The sequence below is a fragment of the Syngnathus scovelli genome, chromosome 19 (genome assembly GCF_024217435.2).
Source record: "Syngnathus scovelli strain Florida chromosome 19, RoL_Ssco_1.2, whole genome shotgun sequence".
NCBI lineage: Eukaryota > Metazoa > Chordata > Actinopteri > Syngnathiformes > Syngnathidae > Syngnathus > Syngnathus scovelli.
The window spans coordinates 5,855,568-5,876,154 of NC_090865.1; the positions used below are offsets into that span (position 1 = coordinate 5,855,568).

The following is a 20,587-nucleotide window of genomic DNA, read 5'->3' on the forward strand; positions in this document are numbered from 1 at the left end:
ACATACAGTCAAAGCTACAAAACAAACGGACAAATAACTTTTTCAAATCAGACGAGTAAAAGCTGGTGAAGATATTAAAAGTGAAGACAATTTGCAATTACACACAAATTTGAAGCACAATTTGTTTACGCTTTCGCAGAAAATGATGTGGCGGGCCGTATCTGGCCCCCAGGCCTTGAGTTTGACACCCGTGCCTTAGGGAGAGAAAGCCGCTGTAAAAAGGACGCCGAGGTAGGTGTCAGACCTACGTGAGTCATTCCTAGAATGGCAAATGATCTTCAATTTGAATAATATCTTTTTTTTTTCTTCTTTTAAATATTTGACCAGTTTTTACCCGTCTGATTTGAAAACGACTTATTTGTCCATCACACACACTGCCGACTTGTCACAACGGATACAATGAACGTAGCAGGCGACCTTACTCAGCGGGCCTCTCATCTCTGCCAGGGGTTATGATGCGAAGAGCCACTTTCAGGTCCTTGCTGGGGCTTTGCCATTCCCCTCCATCTCATCTCCTTTCCTGTCGCACTTTGGCATTGTCAGCTCGTGTGTGTGCGTGTGCGTGTGTGCACTCACACCATCGGGGTGGGCTGGCAGGGGTCACGGTTTGCCGGGTCGTCTGGAACTGTCAAGAGGAACAAAGCAGGGTGCAAAAACGGCCTGAAATCAAAGATCATGTTCAAGATTGGAAAGGTGCTTTCGATTTTTTTTTCTTCATGTGAGCCTCATGAAATCTATTTTTATTTTTGTCAATGACTTGATTTGACTTTGGCTAGGCTAATTTGTGCACCACCCAGAATGCCACAGTGGGAGCAGACAGGGTTCCAAAAGCATATAATGATTGGCTCTTTGCTTGTTTTTTTTTTTTTTTTTTTTGTAAGTATGAGGGACAATGGTGGACGGCGCGCTTTGGTGGTCTTGGTTCGCCATGGTGACCACGGATATAAACAATTCAAATTCTTTCAATTCCTTCTCAAACACTGCTTGATATGAATAGAGTGAAAAAAAGTAAGAAAAATGGCACTCTATAATATTGTATCTCATAGACGCTGCAGTCATTGCACGATTGAATGGGCGGAAGATGAATGATTAACTTGTTGAAGGGGCCTTCTGCTTGCTTTCTTCGACCACCAGGAGGCAGTATAAAAAAAGATATAGCTGTATAATGCTGAGTTTCCGTTTGCCGATTTTGTTCGTTCTTGGCCTTTATTGTTTTCTTGACGTCCACACACATACAACAACAATTGTATAGATATGTTATCGTTTGGTTTCATCAAATGTATTCAAGGGAATTAATCAATGAGCACGATAAAAACATAATTACAGAAATATCCTCGTACTAAAAGCCATTTCCCGCAGTGAAAGTTTTCTGTAAGCTAAAAAGAAAAAAAAACACTAAGAACATATTTACCTTATATTCGTCCTGCATCAGGAGCATTCCAGGAGCTTGAAATTTGCGACGACATACGGTGACGTCATCGCTATAAATGAAATGTGTAATATCTGCAAAAGCGTAGCAGCACAAACGAAACTTTTTGCAGCACAAACGAACGGTACCATTTTGGGTCCATTTGGAGGAAAATGGGGGGCTGGGTGACGTCCTCGCTAGAAAATAAATGTAGAATATCTACAAAACCGAAGCAGCACAAACGAATTTTTTTGCAGCACAAACAGGCACAAACGAAACCGACTATTTTCCTTCAATTTTGCGTGGGCTGGGGGGCCAGCTTCACGCAGGTGCGAATTTCAAGCTCCTGGAATGCTCCTGATGCAGGACGAATACAAGGTACATATGTTCTTAGTCTTTTTTTTCCTTTCTTTCTTTGTAGCTTTCAGAAAACTTTCACTGCGGGAAATGGCTTTTAGTACGAGGATATTTCTGTCATTATGTGTTTATCGTGCTCATTGATTAATTCCCTTGTTATCAATAAGCCTATAATATAGGCCATGTCCAAAGTCCGGCCCGCGGGGCAAATCCGGCCCCCGATCAGATTTCATACGGCCCGCAGCTTCGGTCTTATGATGTTTTATTTATGGACCGCTTGCACTGTCAAACTGATTCTAAAAAAAATGTAAAAAAAAAGAAACTTGAACCTGTAATTCCTCCTATTACCAAAGGGTGGCAGCACCACCCCTCGCCGCTCATTTCTGCCATGGCGACTGCAAAGAAAACGAGGACAGTTGACGCTTTCAAGAGAAATGGGAATTACAATACTTGCTCGCTAAAAATCAAGGCAATTGTGTTTGTCTCATTTCTAAAGAGACGCTTGCCTTGTTTAAGCATTTCAACCCAAAGAGACACTAGTAGACTCAACATGGCATCACAACAGCGATTCTTCACGCGGGGCTGTGAGTCAAAATGAAATAGAAATTAAATATTACCTAATATTAAACATTACGAAGTGGCCATGTTAATACTGTTGATGTTATAAACCTGTAGACATGACACAAGCTATTAAATGACAAGAGCAAAACTCACTTGTTTTAAGTTTTAATAATAACAGACACATTTGCATTACTTATAACTCCTGTTTAAAATGTTCATGAGGAAAAAATAATTTCAAACTCATGTAAGGTATTTCAAACCGTTTGTTCAATGTTATCTGACTCTTCAGATATGAATGAAAGGCAGAATTTGTGTTTTTAGAGTGGTTCACATCTGCCTGAATGGCTTATATTTGGTTATTTTGTCATTTGAAAAATAAAGACAATTGTGACAATGAAATTTGTTTTAGAACAGTGTGTATTTGCATGAAATGTTTGTCGTTCAAAAACGTCTGAAAAAAACTATTGGCCCCCGGCCGGGCCCCTTCACTTTATTAAATCTGGCCCTCCTTGGAAAAAGTTTGGACACCCCTGGTGTAGACCAGGGGTGTCAAAGTCAAATGGACGGAGGGCCAAATAAAAAAATTTGCTACAAGCCAAGGGCCGGACTGATCGAATGTTCATTGAAATTTTTTTAAATGACGCATATAGTCTAGTGAACCTAATTGAACCTACTGAAAACCTAACAAATATATTCCAATATGATCAGATAAATAAAGCAATATTTTCTTATGGCTCTGTCAGTAATCTTTAATTTTCAACAGACACAAAAGACAAATTTCCTTTATATAAAAATCCCCATAACATTAAAGGGAAATGTGCTTTCGGCAGTTTGCAAACATTTTTTAAGGTTGTGTTAAACTTATAATCATATTAATATTATATCTAGTATCGGAGTGCTCGTGTGGATTGGTGGGTGGCGAAGAATGTGCAGGTAAACTGCATGAACTTGTTTTCTTCGAAGTGTTGTGGAATAGGCCCAGACAGGGAGTACCGGACGAGAACACCTCAAGGTCGGTGAGAAACGAGAACAACATCACGTCCAGGTGGTCGGGCTTCGCGGGGAAAACCCAACCGCCTGACCTCAGTAATAACACCTAGACGGGGAGGAGATGGCCATCAACCAATCATCACACAATGTTTTGCATGCTTTAATATTCATATTGTGTTTCTTCAAAACTGGGCAACCCGGAAGAATGTATCGTCTTTTGGTGGTCACAAAAACGCACGAGTTTTAGTGTGAGGGACCCGGGACCCAGGCCAGTATTAGTGCGCTTTGTCAGGAATAAACAATTGGTAAATTTGGTCTGATTGATCTACTGGTCTTCTCTTTGACAGAACAAACTTGCAAAATTGTTAGGTGCGCCAGTGTGTGGATTGGGACATAGCAACTCATGTGTTAAGTGTTGATCACAATTTGGAGTCAGATCAATAACTAAAATCCGTAGCCTAACAACATGAACATTAAATGAAAGAAACCTGTATTGTTTAAGGCACCATCAGTAACCTATATTTTATATTTTAGCAAAAGTGGTCTAAATTTACTTCAAAGAAAAAAATAATAGCAATTTTCTTTCATCCACTCAACTGAAATATTTTTAAAATATAATTGGATTGAAATACAATAAAATAAAGTGCAAAAATCTATTAATCAAAAACACTTTCCTCAAGGAGAAGTAACATGCAGTGAAAACAAATATTAAACTTTAACTTTTAAACTTTCTATTTTAGCAAAAGTGGGCTAAATTTACTTCAAAGAAAAAAATAATCCGCGTCTTTCGTTTCATAATGTCGTCTCAGATTATACTCTTTCAGTACCGCCACACTTTCTCCACACAGAAGACACAGGTTTTCCAGCTACCTCCGTGAAGATATACTCCGACTCCCACTTGTTTGAAACCCCCAGTTCTCAGTGTCCACCTTCCTTTTTGCCATTTTTGAAAGTTAATTTTACAGTTATGCTGACTGCTAATAATAAACACTGAAATGAAGCAGCGTACTGCTCGGTGCGTCACCGTTGCATTGTGGGAAATGTAGTATTGGTGCGTGTAAAAGATCTGCGGGCTGCCGGCTTGCTGCGGTCTGCGGGCCGGTTCTAATAATAAATCAAGATCATCCCAGGGGCCGTAAAAAACCTTCTCGCGGGCCGGATGTGGCCCGCGGGCCTTGACTCTGACATATGTGGTGTAGACGGTAAAATTACTAGTTGAAGAGGCCTCCGTTAGACGCTTTTGGCTCCATATGATGGCGCCGCAATCAGTCAATTGCAGTCTTCCTTCCTAAGCCTTAGCGAAGCCATTTTAGCATCCATGAAGCTTTCATCCAGAGATTTGTTGTCCGTTTCCTCCACGGCCTCCGTGGGTAGGAACACATGGAGCTGAGGGCGCATGAAGCCCGTTACGGGGCGCTGGTTGAAATTCAAAACACATGGTTTCCCAATGACGGACAGCGGCTCTGGCTTGTGGACGTGCATGGCCAGAGGCCCAAGGGGTCCCAGAAGGTCTCCGGCGGTGGCCGACGTGTGCGAGGGGGGCCTGGCGGGTCGAGGCTTGGAGTTGAGCCGGATGGAATGGTACAAGTGGATGTAGGTGGACTGGAAAGTTTGAGTGTGACTGCTTGTTGGTGGTGAGTGGAGCTTGGAGGGGGCGCGAGATTTGCAAGATGGTGCAGGACGGACACAGCAGCAGGCTTCAAATGAGGTGCCGTCTTTTGTGTGGTGCAGGGATGGCTCGCTAAGGCTGTGGAAACACAAACGCACACTTTGATGGGATTTAATTCGATGGTAGTGGTCCAGTCATAACAAAAGTGCTAATCCCTTCAATAGGATTAAAAACCACTTAAGTGTGTTGTCATTTAATCAGATCCTCAACTGGAGGGCTTTTGTTTAGTGTGGGCGCACCACAGGGTGCTGCATCAAGCCCCGTATCAGTTTCAAGTGGTTTTATCTTGTTGAGTGGCACGCCATGCGGGTGGGAGTGATGCTATCAAACAATGATGCTGTAATTCCAGCCACAAGATTAACTTGCCCTCTGTTGACACCAAACACGCTGAAAAAAAGACAAGTCGGGGTCGACGGTGGTCAACGCCGCGGGGTGCCGTGTCAGCTCTGTTTCACTTTCGCAGGGATTTGAATTTGTCACAACTCAGTAAGATGCCACAATAGTTGTTTTTGCAAGGTTCAGATTAGAAGAACTGAAATGGAATGCCAGAGGCAACATTTTCACTCCATATAATTCAAAATTTACCTGAGTCTTGACCCGTTGACGCCACGCCCGCTCGCGACCGCTCTGGCAGGCACTCCGAGCGACGGCAGCCTCAGCGGGGTTTTCTTCTCACTCCTCCGAACCGGAGAGGCGGATCTCTGGTAGCAGGCTCCGCCGATGGCTACGCCAACCACGCCAGGAGGTGGTGAGGGCGCACCGGCGATGTCACTCATGAATGCAGCCACGCGTGGAGCGCTTAGAGGACATGGATGGAGGTGGCCGTCCTCCTTCGGCAAAGCCTGGAAGAAAGTGACTGCAGTTGTGCTCCACCTGTGTGGGCACCTGCGACCATCAATGATTCATGAGTCTTATTAAAGATGGATGACGGCCAGCGGTCAGGTACAACCCCTCCTGCCCCTTGTTGTATCCCTGACCGGGTCACTTTACAGACCGGAAATGGAGATGAATAAGAACTTGAGTTCTTAAACATGTTCCAACCAGAGTGAATGATGCTGATACTGCCCGATTTGTTTCTCCCTTGACTGTACTAATAACATCTATTAATTTCCGTTTTTACATTGTTAGCCGTAAGTGTTATTCCTCTATTTGTGTACATTCCTCACGGGTAAGTCTGGAATTTTGTGGTTCAGTAGAATCTGCCTAAATATGTAGAATCTCCGTGTGAAAGGACTTCATTCAAGGTGTTTGCTTTTAACCGCAGCTCAGATGACCGTGAAGGTCAAGTCTTTCACACGTCCCCCGTGCTGTGCGTTTCAGTGTCAGGTCAGCGTGACGCAGACTCACACTTAATCGGGCCACTGCGGTTGGATCACCTTGCTCAGGTCTCTGCGAGCTGGACCTCCTCGAGCGAAACGCGGCACCTTCTCAACACATTGAGCTTAAGGTTGCTTTTGAGCAAGACACTGAAGACTTATTCGTTTTGCTTCGACTGCAAAAAAGGAGAGGAGATTCTAGACTCAAGTGGAGCTTTTTTATTTTCTTATTTCAGAGCATCCATTCATTCCTGCGTCGTCGTCGTCCGGAGTGATCCATCAAGGCGTTAGACCTCTGCCAGAGAAGGAGAACCTCCGTTAGTAAGATCTTTACATTGAGATAAATATACTGAGAATATGATCACACTCACCGCGTTAATTTGGACGTCCTGGTGGTGAGTGCACGAAACACGGGACCTCGCTCAAAGGTGTCGCCATTCCTGTGGTTCTTGCATCATTTTACCAGTGACCATGTTCTCTGGAAATCAGAGAAAAATTAGGAGGGGGCTACACATTACTATGCCATCTAAAACTAACGGATGGTTCTGTGTTTTTTTTTTAAGCTCATGCAACCTACCGTCATGGCGCAGTGAGGGGAACAAGGCTGGTCACCCTCCGTCGGCCAGTGGAGGCTCCTGTGGCGAGACACACGCGTAGTGAGAAGCGGACAGGGAAAAGGCAAACTTTAATGGCTGCTTCGGCATGTGTGTGTGTGTGTGTGTGCGTGTTTCCGTGTCAGAAAGTTACGATATGAACATGCATTACACGAAGAAAGTTGTATGTGTGAGACGGCCACACTACACGAGCTCCTGAGTCGGCAGGAATGATTTTTTTCTTTTCCTAAGTCTGACAAAATAAAAGATACGTACGGAAGGTGAGAAAACGCAAGAATGAAATGTGCAAAGTAAAATCATTTGTGTCAAAATGGCACATATTTAACAAAAACTTTGCGCTAAGGTTGACCCCGACCGATGTTTACTGCTCTTAAGGTATTGTCGCTGATTGGTGAAATTGTGCAGCGTGACCTTGCCGGAAGTTCACAAGTGTCATATGGAGCATGAGTGGCGCTGTGCACCAGAGGTGGGAGCTAGTCAGTCAGTCATTTTGTAAATTGTCCCAAAAAATCCGTTTCCATAGTGTCCATTACCATCTTGCGAAATTACCAACATGACAAGTTTTACCCAAATCTAAGCGAGTCGCTATACCAAGTCGTTTTTTTTTTTTGGTATTCTTCTATTTTAGTCTTAAAATTGCTGATTTGCATCTGACTGGAGTCAAGTTGTGTGACTTGAGCGCCACACCTCTGCTGTTCACTTATCAAGCTGCAAGACTAAGTGACAAAACTCCAGATCACGGCATTCGTGACAGTCCTCGATCCCTGGCTAGTTTGCAAGCTAGGCTCCCACACCAAGCGGCAACGGCCGCAACAGGCTAGGTCGTTTTTGCGGCCTGTCGGCGGCCCGCAGCGGCCGCGAGGGTGGTTCTGGCATCACACTGGCGTTTTGGGTCGTAGGACGCCGAAAACAGTCTCGACCACGCGATTCAGAGAAAGCAAACGGAATGGCTCACAGTGCAGATGGACAGACAGGTCTCGGCGGCGGATACAACGCGGTACCTTCATAGGTAGCGAGAGCGTTACAATGGCCAATGTTGGCTGGCGAGACAACGCCCAACAAGAGAAGACCTCGAGATGGAAGTACAATGCCTGCAAGAATGACACAAGTATTCAGGTATGCACGCCCGCCCAACCCCACAACAGGCCTAGCTTAGGAAATGATTGCACAGATGGTCGCTACAAATGTTTGGCATATTTGTGCTGCACAAACCATGTTTACAAATATTTGTCTCATTTGACTCATGTCAAGATTGCAAACAAGCTTTTGGTTGAGTCCGGAGTGTCAAAATATATGTTGTGCTAAGATTGTGAGCCCCCAAATGGGTGTTGTGTGCCGTGAGAAATAATCCAATTTAACTTGATTTGTTTTCAATTTTATGAATTTACAATTGTATCTGTTTTTCATAATCTAAGCAATGTATCGCCAAAACGTCTAAAGCTAAAACTGTAATGCTCAATTTTAAATGACAGAAGGTACGATGCTGTCTGTCAGACAATTAAAAGAAATGATCATTTGTTCAATTTAAATAAGTCAATTTGAGAGTAAATTGGGACCAGATAATAGACATTTATATCAATGTCAAGTTTGTCATTAAAACCGTACTTGAATACAAAACAGTCTCCCAAAAGTACATCAACAGAACAGATATATGAAAGAGATTACGCCTGGTTGAGACTTTTTCAGGTCCCTTTTTTTTTTTTTTTAACGATCATCACTCCCACCCCATTATGTACAAGAAGCAACCTGTTAAAACACAAGGACACTTGATCCCAAAACCACAAAGTCATATTGTAAGAAGTAGAAATATAGTTTTTAAACAAGTACTACAAATATTGTCGATTGGTTAAGGTAAAGCAGAGTTTCCACCAAGCTGTCCAGTATATCACAATGGTAATGGGGGATTTTGCCAACGTAGTATTTTAAAAACGATTTGACTTTCTGACCATTTACGGACAAACTGGACTTTTTTTTTCCAGGACGAGAGTGCATAAAATACATTGATTTTCGCCGTACATACCGATCGATTAATTTATCGTCGATTAATCGTTGCAGCTGCAAAAAAATCATGCAAAATTGCGTACAGTGGGGTAAGGAGACCGACCGGTCTGCTTGGTGGGAACAGAATTCAACATGTTTTAATTTTGTCTGGGTTGCGCACAATCGCAACTTTTGGACACAAAGCCCTCGGAGTACCATCGCCCTCGATGACAGTAACCAGGGTGCCGCTCGAGTGCACGTCACAAGGCAACAAAAAGTTTTCTAAGATACACTTGAGGTCTGGTTCTGAACGGCACTCATTACGCAGCACTACAAGCACACTTTCACACACACTGCTCGTTTCGATGCACACACAGAGTTGCGGGATCTGCACTGCGCCGCCATTTGATCCCAAGTGTGATGCCAGAAGCCCTTCCAAGTGTCATGAGCCAGAACAGAGAGGAGAGTTATGGGACAAGCGTACAATCTTGGAGAAGGTAAACATGGATGAGCACTTACCTTGCTCGCGCTGTGTTAGCATACCTCTCTGGCTGCAGTGCAAACAAGTCCAGGCTTTACTGTTCCACTGACTGCTGAAGAACTACTCATGGAGCAATGTAACTTGCTGACTGGGGCAGCCCCGTCTCTGACAAGCTGGCTGACGTGAGGCTAGCGCAGCGAGCTTTGTCAAAGACATGACACAGACACACACACACACACTGAAGCATAGCCGGCTACACCTGGGTGGATAAGGTTTAGGTCCACAGATTTTTTTTGTCCAAAAACGAACAAAGGTTTGGTAGAAAGGAGTCTGGTTGCCAAACTCACTTTAGTCACAGGCCACATTCAAGTGAGGGCTTCCCCTCAACGTTGACTGCTAGACCATTAAAAACGTGTCGTCGCTGGACACCGAGTCAAAACTACTGTTAGTGCTTTTGCGTAAGATTGAAATAACAAGCTGTCAGAGTCTGATTGGAACTTTAGAGGGTCTGCGCATATTCAAAAACTCACAATAAAATGAAATTACACTCAAACCTTGGTTTTCGACCACAATCCGTTCCAGAAGGCGGTTCGAGAAGTGAATCGGTCGAATTCCAAATCTATTTCTCCCATTACAAATGATGGAAAAAAATGTAATCCGTTCCAAGACTAAAAAAAAAACAAAAAAAAAAAAAAAAAAACAAACGCCTTTTTTAAGCATTTTTTACATTTGCGCATTTTTGCAGCACACCGCCGACCGCGCAACTGCAGCGCGCTGGTCGCATTATTGTGACAGAGCCGTCGCTGAAATTGAGAAAATATTTTTAAAGTCCTTCCAAAATTTAAGTGGACCTCAGTGCGCAGGGAGCTTAATTTGGTCCGATCACGCAACCGTAGCGAGCCGGGCACTCACTGTCTCATTGCTTTAAGAGCGTCTTTGTGTTTTAGGATGGCTTTACTGCTCCCACTTGCTTTCTTTGGAGGCACGATGAGGGGTTAATACAATCCTCAAAGTAACGAAAATACAATAACGAGCGGAGTCAGTCGGCATCCGGGCCGCACGGTCGAGTTTTCTCGGGTCCTTTCGGCTCATCTCGCGAGGTTCGACCTCCGAATTTTGTTCGACAACTGAAGCAAAAAAAATCTCGAATTTTCCGTTCCAGAACCGGGACCTTCGAAAACCGAGATTTGACTGTAACGGTCTTGTAGTTTGCGAGTCTGCATTTCAACAACAAAAGCTACTCGGCTCATGACTGGTGAGCAGGAAGTGTAAAGTGAGCGCTGTTGAAAGTGCTCAAGAATATGCATGACTGAACAACTAAGCTGATGAACCGACTTTAAGTTAACAAAAATTACCTTCGCATTAGTCATTAAAGATTCCTTCATATTAAAAGTCAACGAAAGTTAGCTAAAACCCGGTGTGGTATTTTCTTTGGAAGCTACAAAATTTTTATGTTGACCGGCATCCGAGTTTTCAAGCGTCAGTCTATTGCTGCTGTAGACTTGGTAAATACTGCAGAAGAATAAAGTGCAGTCAGTGTTCAAGAAAGAAAAGAATCGTCCACCATGACGGACGATTGACCGCATCACATTCACAACTATTTTATAAGAGAATGAAATCAAGTCATACCTTTTCCATCCACACCACCCCAACGAGTGCTACACAAGCTAAGGCAGATTATTATTTTTTTTCTCTTTTATATAAAAGCGCCAGTTCATCTGTAGTCAGCACAGACTTTGAATTGCTTGCTTTGGATTGTTCCTTCTCACCTTTAAAGATGGACAAACCTGTTAAAGAAAACAAATTGTACACCAAATAGACAACATTCAGCCGACGTTACAATTTCTGAGTCATCTATCGATCTAACTTGTTTGAAAATATAACTACGCAACAAAAGTATAATGTGGTTAAGCTGGTCTCGAATCGCTACGAGAAGACGAAGCAATATGTATCTCAAATCATCTTGGGTAAGCCATTTATTGGTTACTGCCTCCCAAGATACTCAAGCAAAAATATTAGGAATCATATTTTCTTTTTGTCTTGTTTGAAAACATTTTTGCATCTTTTAATGATGTGGTGCATGTTGAATTTACCTTGTGTACGAAGTGCGCTGTATTAATCAACTTTGCTGCTTCACTTGTATTCATTTGCGCCTTGACCACTAGTGGGCAGTATAAAACATTCTGTACGAATGCATTTACATAACGCGGCTTCTTGACGTTGTCGGTCTACATGTGTCTCTGCACCGTTTGTGTACCAATATCCTTTGTTTTAAAAAGTTATTGAGGCGAGTTGCATTAGCCCATCTATGGTGATTTTCATTTCACGCAAAGATTAAGCTTGGGGATGTTTATCAGATTTGATGGCATTTAGTTCAACGTAGTGTCTCATTCTAATTATGTTGACTTCCAGAAAACCACCCTAACTAGATGGGTGACAGAAACTCAACTTTTTGCCTGCAAATCAGGACAACATCTGGCTGCCCGACAGCTCATGTATAAAAAATAAATAGAACGGGCACTTGTAAATTGAGTGGGAGATGGTTTTGGTAGAGTAGCGAGGTGATTTGGTACCAGGGACTGTAAAAGGCACAAAACAAAATCAGCCCAAAAGAGCCCCAATCATTAGAAAAGTAGGTGAAAATTGAGACATACAATATTTCCATTCATTGTTATGAGTCTACTCATGAAGCCATTTGTTAAATATTGCAAATATTTTACCCAACTCTTAAGGTTTTGAAAGTGTACTTTAGTAAGGTCAGGACTACTGATGAGCACTGTTGCTTTTTTTTTTTTTTTTTTTTTTTTTTTTTTTAAATCAGACCAACACGACATTTTCTCTCATCTTTAAAACGCTACATATTGATATAAACATATAAGCAAGAACTCAAACTGTTGTCAATCTTTTAAGTGACTTGCGTATTCGAGAAGACGTCAGTCACCATTCAAGTTTATCATGCACTTTACGGATGGCGCAGTTACCTACCAAATTTCCAACGGCGCTACACTGACTTCAAAAGCCAAATGTAGCCTGTCACAATCTACCTTCGCATCTCTCGCTTGAGGTTTAAAACATTTTGCTAAAGCACTACACAGCCTCAATTTCCTCCACAGTCCAAAACCTTTATAGTCCGTCAAACCTGTTAAAGAAAGAATGCAAAGAGCACGTCAAAGCAACAATGCAGAATATACTACAGATGGATAATCCAAAAGCTAAAACATACAACTAGTATCTACTTGGTGTATGAAAACATTCTCTAGATGCATTTTAAAAATGTCCTCTAGTGGTTTTAAAAGCCATTTGTGGGCCAAACTGGGCTGTATTTTTTTTCTTAATTTAGGGATATCAGATTAATATCTGAAAATGAGCGCCACTTACGAATCGCCCTTCAAGCAATTTAGATGGAAGCTCAATAAAAGAGAAAATACGACACAGATGATTTAAAATTTGTGTCGTCGAGCCGTTCCATCATATCAAATTAAGGATGCCCAAAGAACATCAAATATTTTAGAAATGAAGGCAGCAGCCATGATGACTGTACAACAAATATGTTAGTGGGAGTTTTTTTTTTTTACCTTTCTACAAGCATAAGCCACAGTGGAACAACCAATCCTGGAATGTAGAAACCGGCGCTGATCTGGTCAACAGATGATGGTTTGTCGGTTGTCCGGTTGTCCACTCTAAGGGCACTAACCATCCCCCCCTCCCCTTTTTTTTAACTTTCTTAATCCGATTCCGATCATCAGTGTCCTGCGTGAATCCGGTGTAAGCTAATCAATCAATGGCGGTGTCCAGAGAGAGTTCAATGAGTGCCAGAACTGTCTTTCAGAACAGACTTGGTCTTCAGACTGTGCTTGACAAGATGGGTATCCCATTCCAACTTTGACAAAGATGTAAAATATTCAACAGATTCAAGTTGTCGCAGAATTGTTTGCTATGAAGCATCAGAGCAGTCAAGTACGATAGCAGTAAGGAGCGATATCGATTGCCAAGTAGATCAATATCAATCTTCTGACCAAGCAATCAAGACAACATTTGTGAGTTTGGGTCACGCAGTTGTTAGAGAGATGATGGTCTGCTTTCTGGCCACCTTGAAGGTGCCCTTGAGCAAGGCATTGTCCTTGACTGCCTCTGCAATTGCGCCTTGAAGATTTATCACGAGTCAAAGTAAAATATGACGTCTGTCGTCATAACTACCTACTAAAAATGCAGCTCGCTTGTTTATGAACAACGCAGCAAGAATAAATATTAGGTTTGGCCAAATGGAACCCATTTTTTGTCTTTATTGTAACATGCTCTGAAGTGAATGGCACAAACACAGCCATGGAGAATTGAGAAGAAAAAGTACAGTTGACGACGAAGCACACAACACAGTACATCTACATAAAGAATTATACAGGGGGTAAAATACAGCTAAAGGGAAACTTAATCTTCCTAAACTACTGTCAATACAAAATAAAAAAAAAGGAGGAAACTGGTCATAAAATGAAGTGTCAAGCTGGAACATTTGGAACTTAAATACAAACTGAGTCATCATACTTGTTTGAGAAGAATCTGTACAAAAAAAAAAAAAAAAAAAAAAGCTGCAGCAAGGAGCGTTTAAAAACGCGCTTTTTTTTGTTTGTTTGAGAAGAATCTGTACAAAACAAATATGCTGCAGCGAGGAGCGTTTAAAAACGCGCTTTTTTAGGGGGGGCGTCAAACTCTTCGCGGACCCTGCCATAAGCGCCGTTACCGGCCACCATTCCTCGGGGGCCGCCCTGAGCGTAGCGCTCGTTGCGCTGTGCGGGGCAAAGTGCCAGTGAGGTTCGGTGTTCAAAAAAAGGTTGGGGGGGGGGAGGAGTGCACAAGCACACAGTTCATGTCCATGTTGGAGGCAGACGTATGCATGCGTGTGCGTATCAATGTGTTTGTGTGCATGTTTAGAGGTTTTTGCGATCAACAAAAGCAGCAGGCCACACATCCGAAGAAACCGTTCGTTCCAATATGAAGGTCCACAGGCGCCGCAGGTTACATACGGAAAAGGAAGAGAGGGTAATGCTTTCATTAGTCAATGCCTCCCCTCGCAGCCCCCGGCGGTGGTACATGCCAGGCAGAGGCTGCACTCGCTTACTTGTTAGATCGGCTATGGTAGGGCCCCGTGAAATCAGAAGGAACGATCTTGACGGAACGTGAAGCATTTTATTCATGCTTAGCAAAAATTCAGAAAAACAAAAACAAAAAGCCCAAAACGGGAGTTCTGACTTGCGACAGGGACACGAAGACCCACTCCCCAAAAACCAGGAAAACTGCATATAGCAATTTATCACATCTTCACAAATGAGTGCTAAAGTGGCTTTTTTTCAAGCTGGGATTTCAGTAATTGTGTACATTTTGACGGATTTCAATGGAGTCTGAATAAACAAAGCCAGATTTCACAGGGCCCTACTTTTTGGAAAATGCTTGGAGAGGATAAAAAAAAAAAACTATGATAAGATGAAAAGATTAAACTTGAGACGAATGAGGAACAAATAAACGGGTGCAAACGAGTCGGCTCGTTTGCTGTCTTCAAGAAGACGCGCTTTACGGAAACATTTCCCTTTCTTGTCAATGTTTCCTACGGTATACTACAACAGACTCCCACAAATGTGGATCATTGACTGCAAATTACAGTTGTAAAATGAGCACACACATCATTTTGGGAAATCACAGCAGTAGAAAGTAATTCGAGTCAGTTTCACATTTAAACTCACAGTCTGAGAATTTCTCAGGTGTGATATCAAAATGCCCAAACAGCTGTTCTGGTTTTCCCAGCGGAACGGACAAAAGGTTGACTTTTCACGCTAGCTGTTGCTCATTTAAAACTGAGTATTGTGGATTACAAATGGCCAGGAATCATTGGTCCTCCAAAATCAGCCTTCGGGTGAGCCCAAAAAGTAGCATGCTTAGCAATGCGTTGGCCAAGATGGAAAGCCACATTGGGCAATTTGTAAGAATACACATACGTGTGCGACATAATAGCAATAGCATTAATTCAGGGAAAAATATGACCCGGACCAAATTTTGACGTAGAACTTTTTTTCCCCGGCCCGACGCCAGCAAAAGTCTCATAAGATTTTCAATTAAGTGACAAGATGTCACAACTACAAAGAAAGGCTGAATAAATAGCAGACTTTTCATCAACTCTAAAACTATGCTCATTATGGAAAATGCACTTCATTTTCAGGTGGAAAATGACACTACAAATATTCTCCAGCAGTCTTGTCACTTCCTATGCAAGCGAGCCAGACGTAGAAGATCAACTGACATTTCAATGGTGCATCCCTAAGAAAAAAATAAAATAAAAACCTGAGCACTCAAGTCACAATGCTACGCCTGCCCCCACAGGTCTTAATTATCTTAAATTACTTCTTGTTTGTGGTTTGGCCGCCAGCCGACACTAAACACGCTACCTACAAATATAAAGAGAGGATAAATGCCTGTTTGTGTCATAGTAGTGGCTTAGTTGCACTAAACGAGCACAAAAACACACAGCGGTCGATTGGATTTCTTCTCATGACGCTCGCACAGCAATATACTTGAAAAAGATTGGTAGACACCACGAGAAAAAACAAAAAAAGTGCCTGTCCAGATCACAAGAGACAGGGCTTGCAGGAGCGACCCACAGCACAAAATGTTGTCAAGATGACAGACGTTCTTAAATGGCATTTAGTGCAGGCTGTCAGTCAGCTCGAAGCTTAACCACTGAGAGCAAAACCACGGGGGGGGGGGGGGGGGGGGGGGGGGGGGGACTGGCAGCCGATATTGATGATAATTAAATGTAGCAATGGTTTCCACCACAATCAACAAGCACTGAGAGCATGTGAACATAATGCCTGGCACACCCCCCCTCCCACCAATCCACCGTTTGAGTCGACTAATCTGCTCCAAATAATGTTCCCGGTGGAGGGGAAAGTCCAGACACAAGAGTGGTTTTCCCGAAAGCGGGATACCTTACCATATCATTGCTCATCTGGGATCCCGGAGACGCTCCCATTGCCTGCTGGGCCTCATATCCCATCGCATTCATGGCGTAGGCCTGGCCAACGGTGCCATAGGCCATATCTGGATTGGGGAAACATCAATTATCATCTCGATCGAGTCACTCGAGTAAATACGAGCGCTTTAGACTAGTGGTGTGCGCTCCCAACAGTCAGATTTTCAGAGGTGTGCCATGTTGACTGGCAAGGTGATTGCATCCAAAAGAGACTCGATGCCGCCACCAGGTGGCCATCGTTGGTGTTACTTTCCCAACTTAATGGATCAAACCAGATTTGATGGCACTCATAGGATTGGCTTTGATTGAAAAGTGAACAGTATCCAAATAAAGGAAGAGAACCTACCTCCCATAGCCATGGCAGCACCAGAACTCATCCGCATGTCTCTCTCCCTCTGGACAAATAATTCAGAAGCGTTACAAGGCGTCTCTTTTCATTTGCACAATGTTGAACTCACATCAATGAAATTGCCCATCCTGTAGCTTTCTTCGCGCTGGCGACGCATCTGCTCCTCCATCTCTCGCTTGCGAAGCATCTCGTCTTCTCGCCTGCGACGCTCCTCCTCTTGTCTGAGGGAGACGACACCATGAGCACGGGCTACCACGCGCACCTGGATCAAGAGCGCAGGTGCTCCAACCAGATGAACAACAGCACCTCAACTGCATCTCCTTCCTCTTCTGCATCTCCTGATTGTGCATCTCTTCCATGCGTCGCAGTTCCTCCTGTCGCCTCAGCAGATCTGCAAAAGAACATTAGATTAACTCGGGGTGGAGTGCGACGGTGGAGATGGGGCGTGAGGTAGCCTAGGTGGTCTTACCCTGACGCAGCATGTTGGCCTGGTGCTCGTGGTAGGCCTCCTCCATCTCGCTCTCGAGCTTCTCGCGGGCCTCCATCATGTTCTTGTCTACCTGCTGCCTCTGCTGCTTCTCCATCTCATCCAATGACTTCCAGCGTTTGGAGTACTCAAACTCAAAGGTGCCGGGGCGGGCAAAGCGAGGGGGTTCTTCGCGTTCCCTATTGAGAGAACAAGGATGGGAGGAAAATGTTTGATTCAAACGTATGTTGCACAAAGAGGATGGCGAAAAGATGACAAGCGACATGCGTACACTTGGTATCTGGGGTTCTTCTGTGCCAGCTTCTCTGGAAGTCCATCTTGATCATCACACTGTTCAAGGGGCTCCACAACTACGGGCCTTGGTGACCTAAAACAAAAATAGCACAGTATGATCTTACAATGTTCTTTTCAGTATAGCTCAACAGTTTAAAGACAAACTTATCTCACGGACGGGGCAAAAATTGACTTTAGCATAAGTTTATACACTGTAATGCAATCAAGATTGACATCATGTACATTTTATAAAAAATAACTTACGTGGTCAGCAGAAAGACGCCCTCATTGCACCGGTCCAGGGCCTTCCTGGCTGCCGGCTTGGAGGCGAACTCCACGATGCCCTTGCCGGTGGAGCGCCCGCGGTCGTCAACAATGACGACGGCCCTCTCAATCATCCCAAACTGGGAGAAGGCCTCCTCCAGGAGCTCGTTGGACACAAAAGGCGACAGGTTCTTGACGGAGAGGGCCGCAGAGTGTGTGGCAAAGCGGACACGGAGGCTTCTGCCTTTCATTGGAAGGTCGTCCAATTCGGCTTTCGCTATCTCGGCAAGCGCACGGGACTCCTAAATCAATGTGTTACATTAATTTACAACCTGATACGATTTTCTTACATTGATGTTAGTCATATTAAAGCTTACCAGACGGATAAAACCAAAGCCTTTTCCTTTGTTGATAAAAACCTCACTGGGCTCTCCATACTTGGCAAAAATCTTCCTGAAATTCTCCTCAGTGATGTCATTGGGGAGGTTTCCAACAAACAGACGGCACCGCTGTGTGTATGATTTCTCGCCAGGTTTCAGCAGCATGGACAGTGTCGCCTTGAATTCCTGCTAAATGTGTGAATAAATACGTATTAAAAATAAAATAAACAATAGAGGACTTTACCGCACAAAATGAAACCCGACATTAAGGGAAACCAATACGTCATGGCTGGTTTTCTTCGTCGCCATTTTTACGTCCCCCACGGTATTGCTCGCTCTTTTATTTCCACCATGGAGCGCAAACAACCTCAATGCTACGATATTACGTACTTTAGGTGGGGGTGCGAACAATCGTATTAAAAATAAATCACCAAATGACGCAAAATTAATATATAGGTCAAAACAAGCGATTGTGCAACTGACTTTTTCACCCAAGATGGCGGCAGGAAGTAAACACGACGGGTGCGCTTGAATTTATCACCCAGTACAGGCGCAGCGGTTGCGCAAGACAAAGGCGGTGAAAATATTAGTGCATAAGTTAGTTAAAGCACCACCCGGTCGGACTGCGAAGAAATGAGAATAAAACACAACGCTTCAATAAAACAAAAGATACCTACGGCCATTTTCTGTCGAAATACACAATGTTTAAAAATTATTTAAGCGTTTTAAGGTCGTTTGAAAGATGGGTTATTTTTGTAAATGTGGAGAAAAGTGCAAAAACTAACCTGTGGTTGCCCTTGCGCCGTGCTTGTACCCGGGGCGTCCAGCTGCTGCGGCTGTCCTTGCACCGGTTTATTAAATGTATTCATGTGGGGCCCAGTCTTTGGGCCTGGCCTTTGATTCTGCTGCTGGCCCATCCTCTGGTTCTGTTGGATTTGCGATTGCATGCCTTGCCGCGGGTTCTGCTGCGGACCCATCCTTTGGTTCGGCTGATTATTTTGTTGGCCTCCCCTTTGATTTTGCGGTTGTCCAGGCCTCTGGTTCTGCTGATTTTGTAGTTGCCCTCCTCTCTGGTTCTGTTGATTTTGCTGTTGGCCTGGCCGCTGGTTTGGTTGCTGTCCAGGCTTCTGGTTTTGTTGTTGTCCAGGCTTCTGGTTTTGTTGGTTTGTTTGGGGGACTTCTTTCTGATTTTGTTGGTTTTGCTGAGGACCTGGCTTGGGACTCACGAGAGCAGATGGATTCTGCTGCTGAGGCAGTTGCGGGCCGTTAGCAGTTTGAGTTGGTGACTTGAGCTGCGGATTCTTGTTGGCCTGGTTCGGTTGGGGAGATGTGATTTCTTGCTTGGGCTGAACTTTCGGTTCCGTTGTGGGGGTTGTCGGCTTTTCTTGCTCCTGCTTCTTGTCCATCGGGCCTTTCATGGTGAGAGCGGGCCCGGGTGTCGGCGGTGGGAGGCCCTGCATGCCTTGGTTGTTTTGAGACTTTTGGGGGCTCGACTGCTGTCCACGGTTGAAGTTGTTGTTTCCTCCCCGACGGTTCGGGTTCTGGAAAGGGTGATTTCTAAAATTGGGGCTTCCCATGATACTTCCCCGCATAGGACCGCCGACTCCACCGCCTCGGCGAGGCTGGAATTGACTCATCCCCATGCCGCCACGGTTGTTATGAAAATGAGGCATCGATCCTTCTTATCGAAAAAGTACTCCAAATAGCACGAAAAGGGGTTTTGAAGCTAACACGCAATGCTCACCGCGCCTCAGACGTGTCAAAGATGGCGATCGTCGGTTGTACTGAAAGCCCTTTTTTTCTTCTTCAGATACAATGGCCCGTCCTTAACGCGTGATTGGTCAATTTTTTCCCTCTGACACTTGATTGGTCTATTATTTTCCTGCTTCACTTCCTCCAAACTAAACACCCCATTGGTCCATTTGTAAACGTGGACGGGACCAAAAAATGTCATTTCCGGAAGCCATTTCGTTAAAAAAATCCTGTAATTCATCAAATATGTCAATATTGCTAGGCTCAAGTAATCATAAAAATGGTGAAATATTTCTAAAAGTATATTGTAATTATAGATTTTGCTAAATATAAGGATATTAAAAAAATACTTAAACCTATTTCATGAAAATGTTCTCAAACAGGATTACATTTAAAAGTTACATACAACTGAACATTGCATAACAAAATGGATTAAAAATTAAAGAGCCTGTAAAGTTTTGCAGAGTTTGAAGAACCAGTGAATATTTTGCCCATTGCTAGTGCTGCTGTTTGCACAATTTTAAGGCTCACCAAAATATTTATTTGCACATTTCCCTTTCATTAAGAGATTCTGAGTTAGAAACTATATTTAGGCCCCACTGTGTGGAGTTTGCATGTTCTCGTGTAATTAATCGCGATAGAAAATCGATGCTTCACTGCATCCTGAGGGAACAAACACACTAAAGGTTAC

At 43.6% G+C, this 20,587-nt stretch overlaps 1 protein-coding gene across 3 annotated transcripts; it reads right to left on the bottom strand.

Moving 5' to 3' along the window:
• Positions 1–6,505: 6,505 nt before the first annotated feature.
• sfpq (splicing factor proline/glutamine-rich) lies at positions 6,506–19,948 on the bottom strand. Of its 3 annotated transcripts, none has more exons than XM_049750106.2 (12): positions 18,930–19,948; positions 18,142–18,330; positions 17,765–18,066; positions 17,499–17,594; positions 17,210–17,406; positions 17,047–17,131; positions 16,850–16,961; positions 16,738–16,786; positions 16,353–16,459; positions 6,879–14,157; positions 6,673–6,779; positions 6,506–6,596 (listed from the first exon to the last, which is right to left on the bottom strand). In XM_049750106.2, exons 1-10 carry the CDS (start codon positions 19,815–19,817, stop codon positions 14,047–14,049), a joined length of 2,136 nt encoding a protein of 711 aa, XP_049606063.1. In that variant the 5' UTR covers positions 19,818–19,948; the 3' UTR covers positions 6,506–6,596; positions 6,673–6,779; positions 6,879–14,046. The 3 variants fall into 3 exon arrangements, with proteins under 3 accessions (XP_049606063.1, XP_049606064.1, XP_049606062.1); XM_049750107.2 differs by having other exon boundaries at positions 6,879–6,936; positions 18,142–18,333; positions 18,930–19,947; XM_049750105.2 differs by having other exon boundaries at positions 18,142–18,333; positions 18,930–19,947.
• Positions 19,949–20,587: the final 639 nt, after the last annotated feature.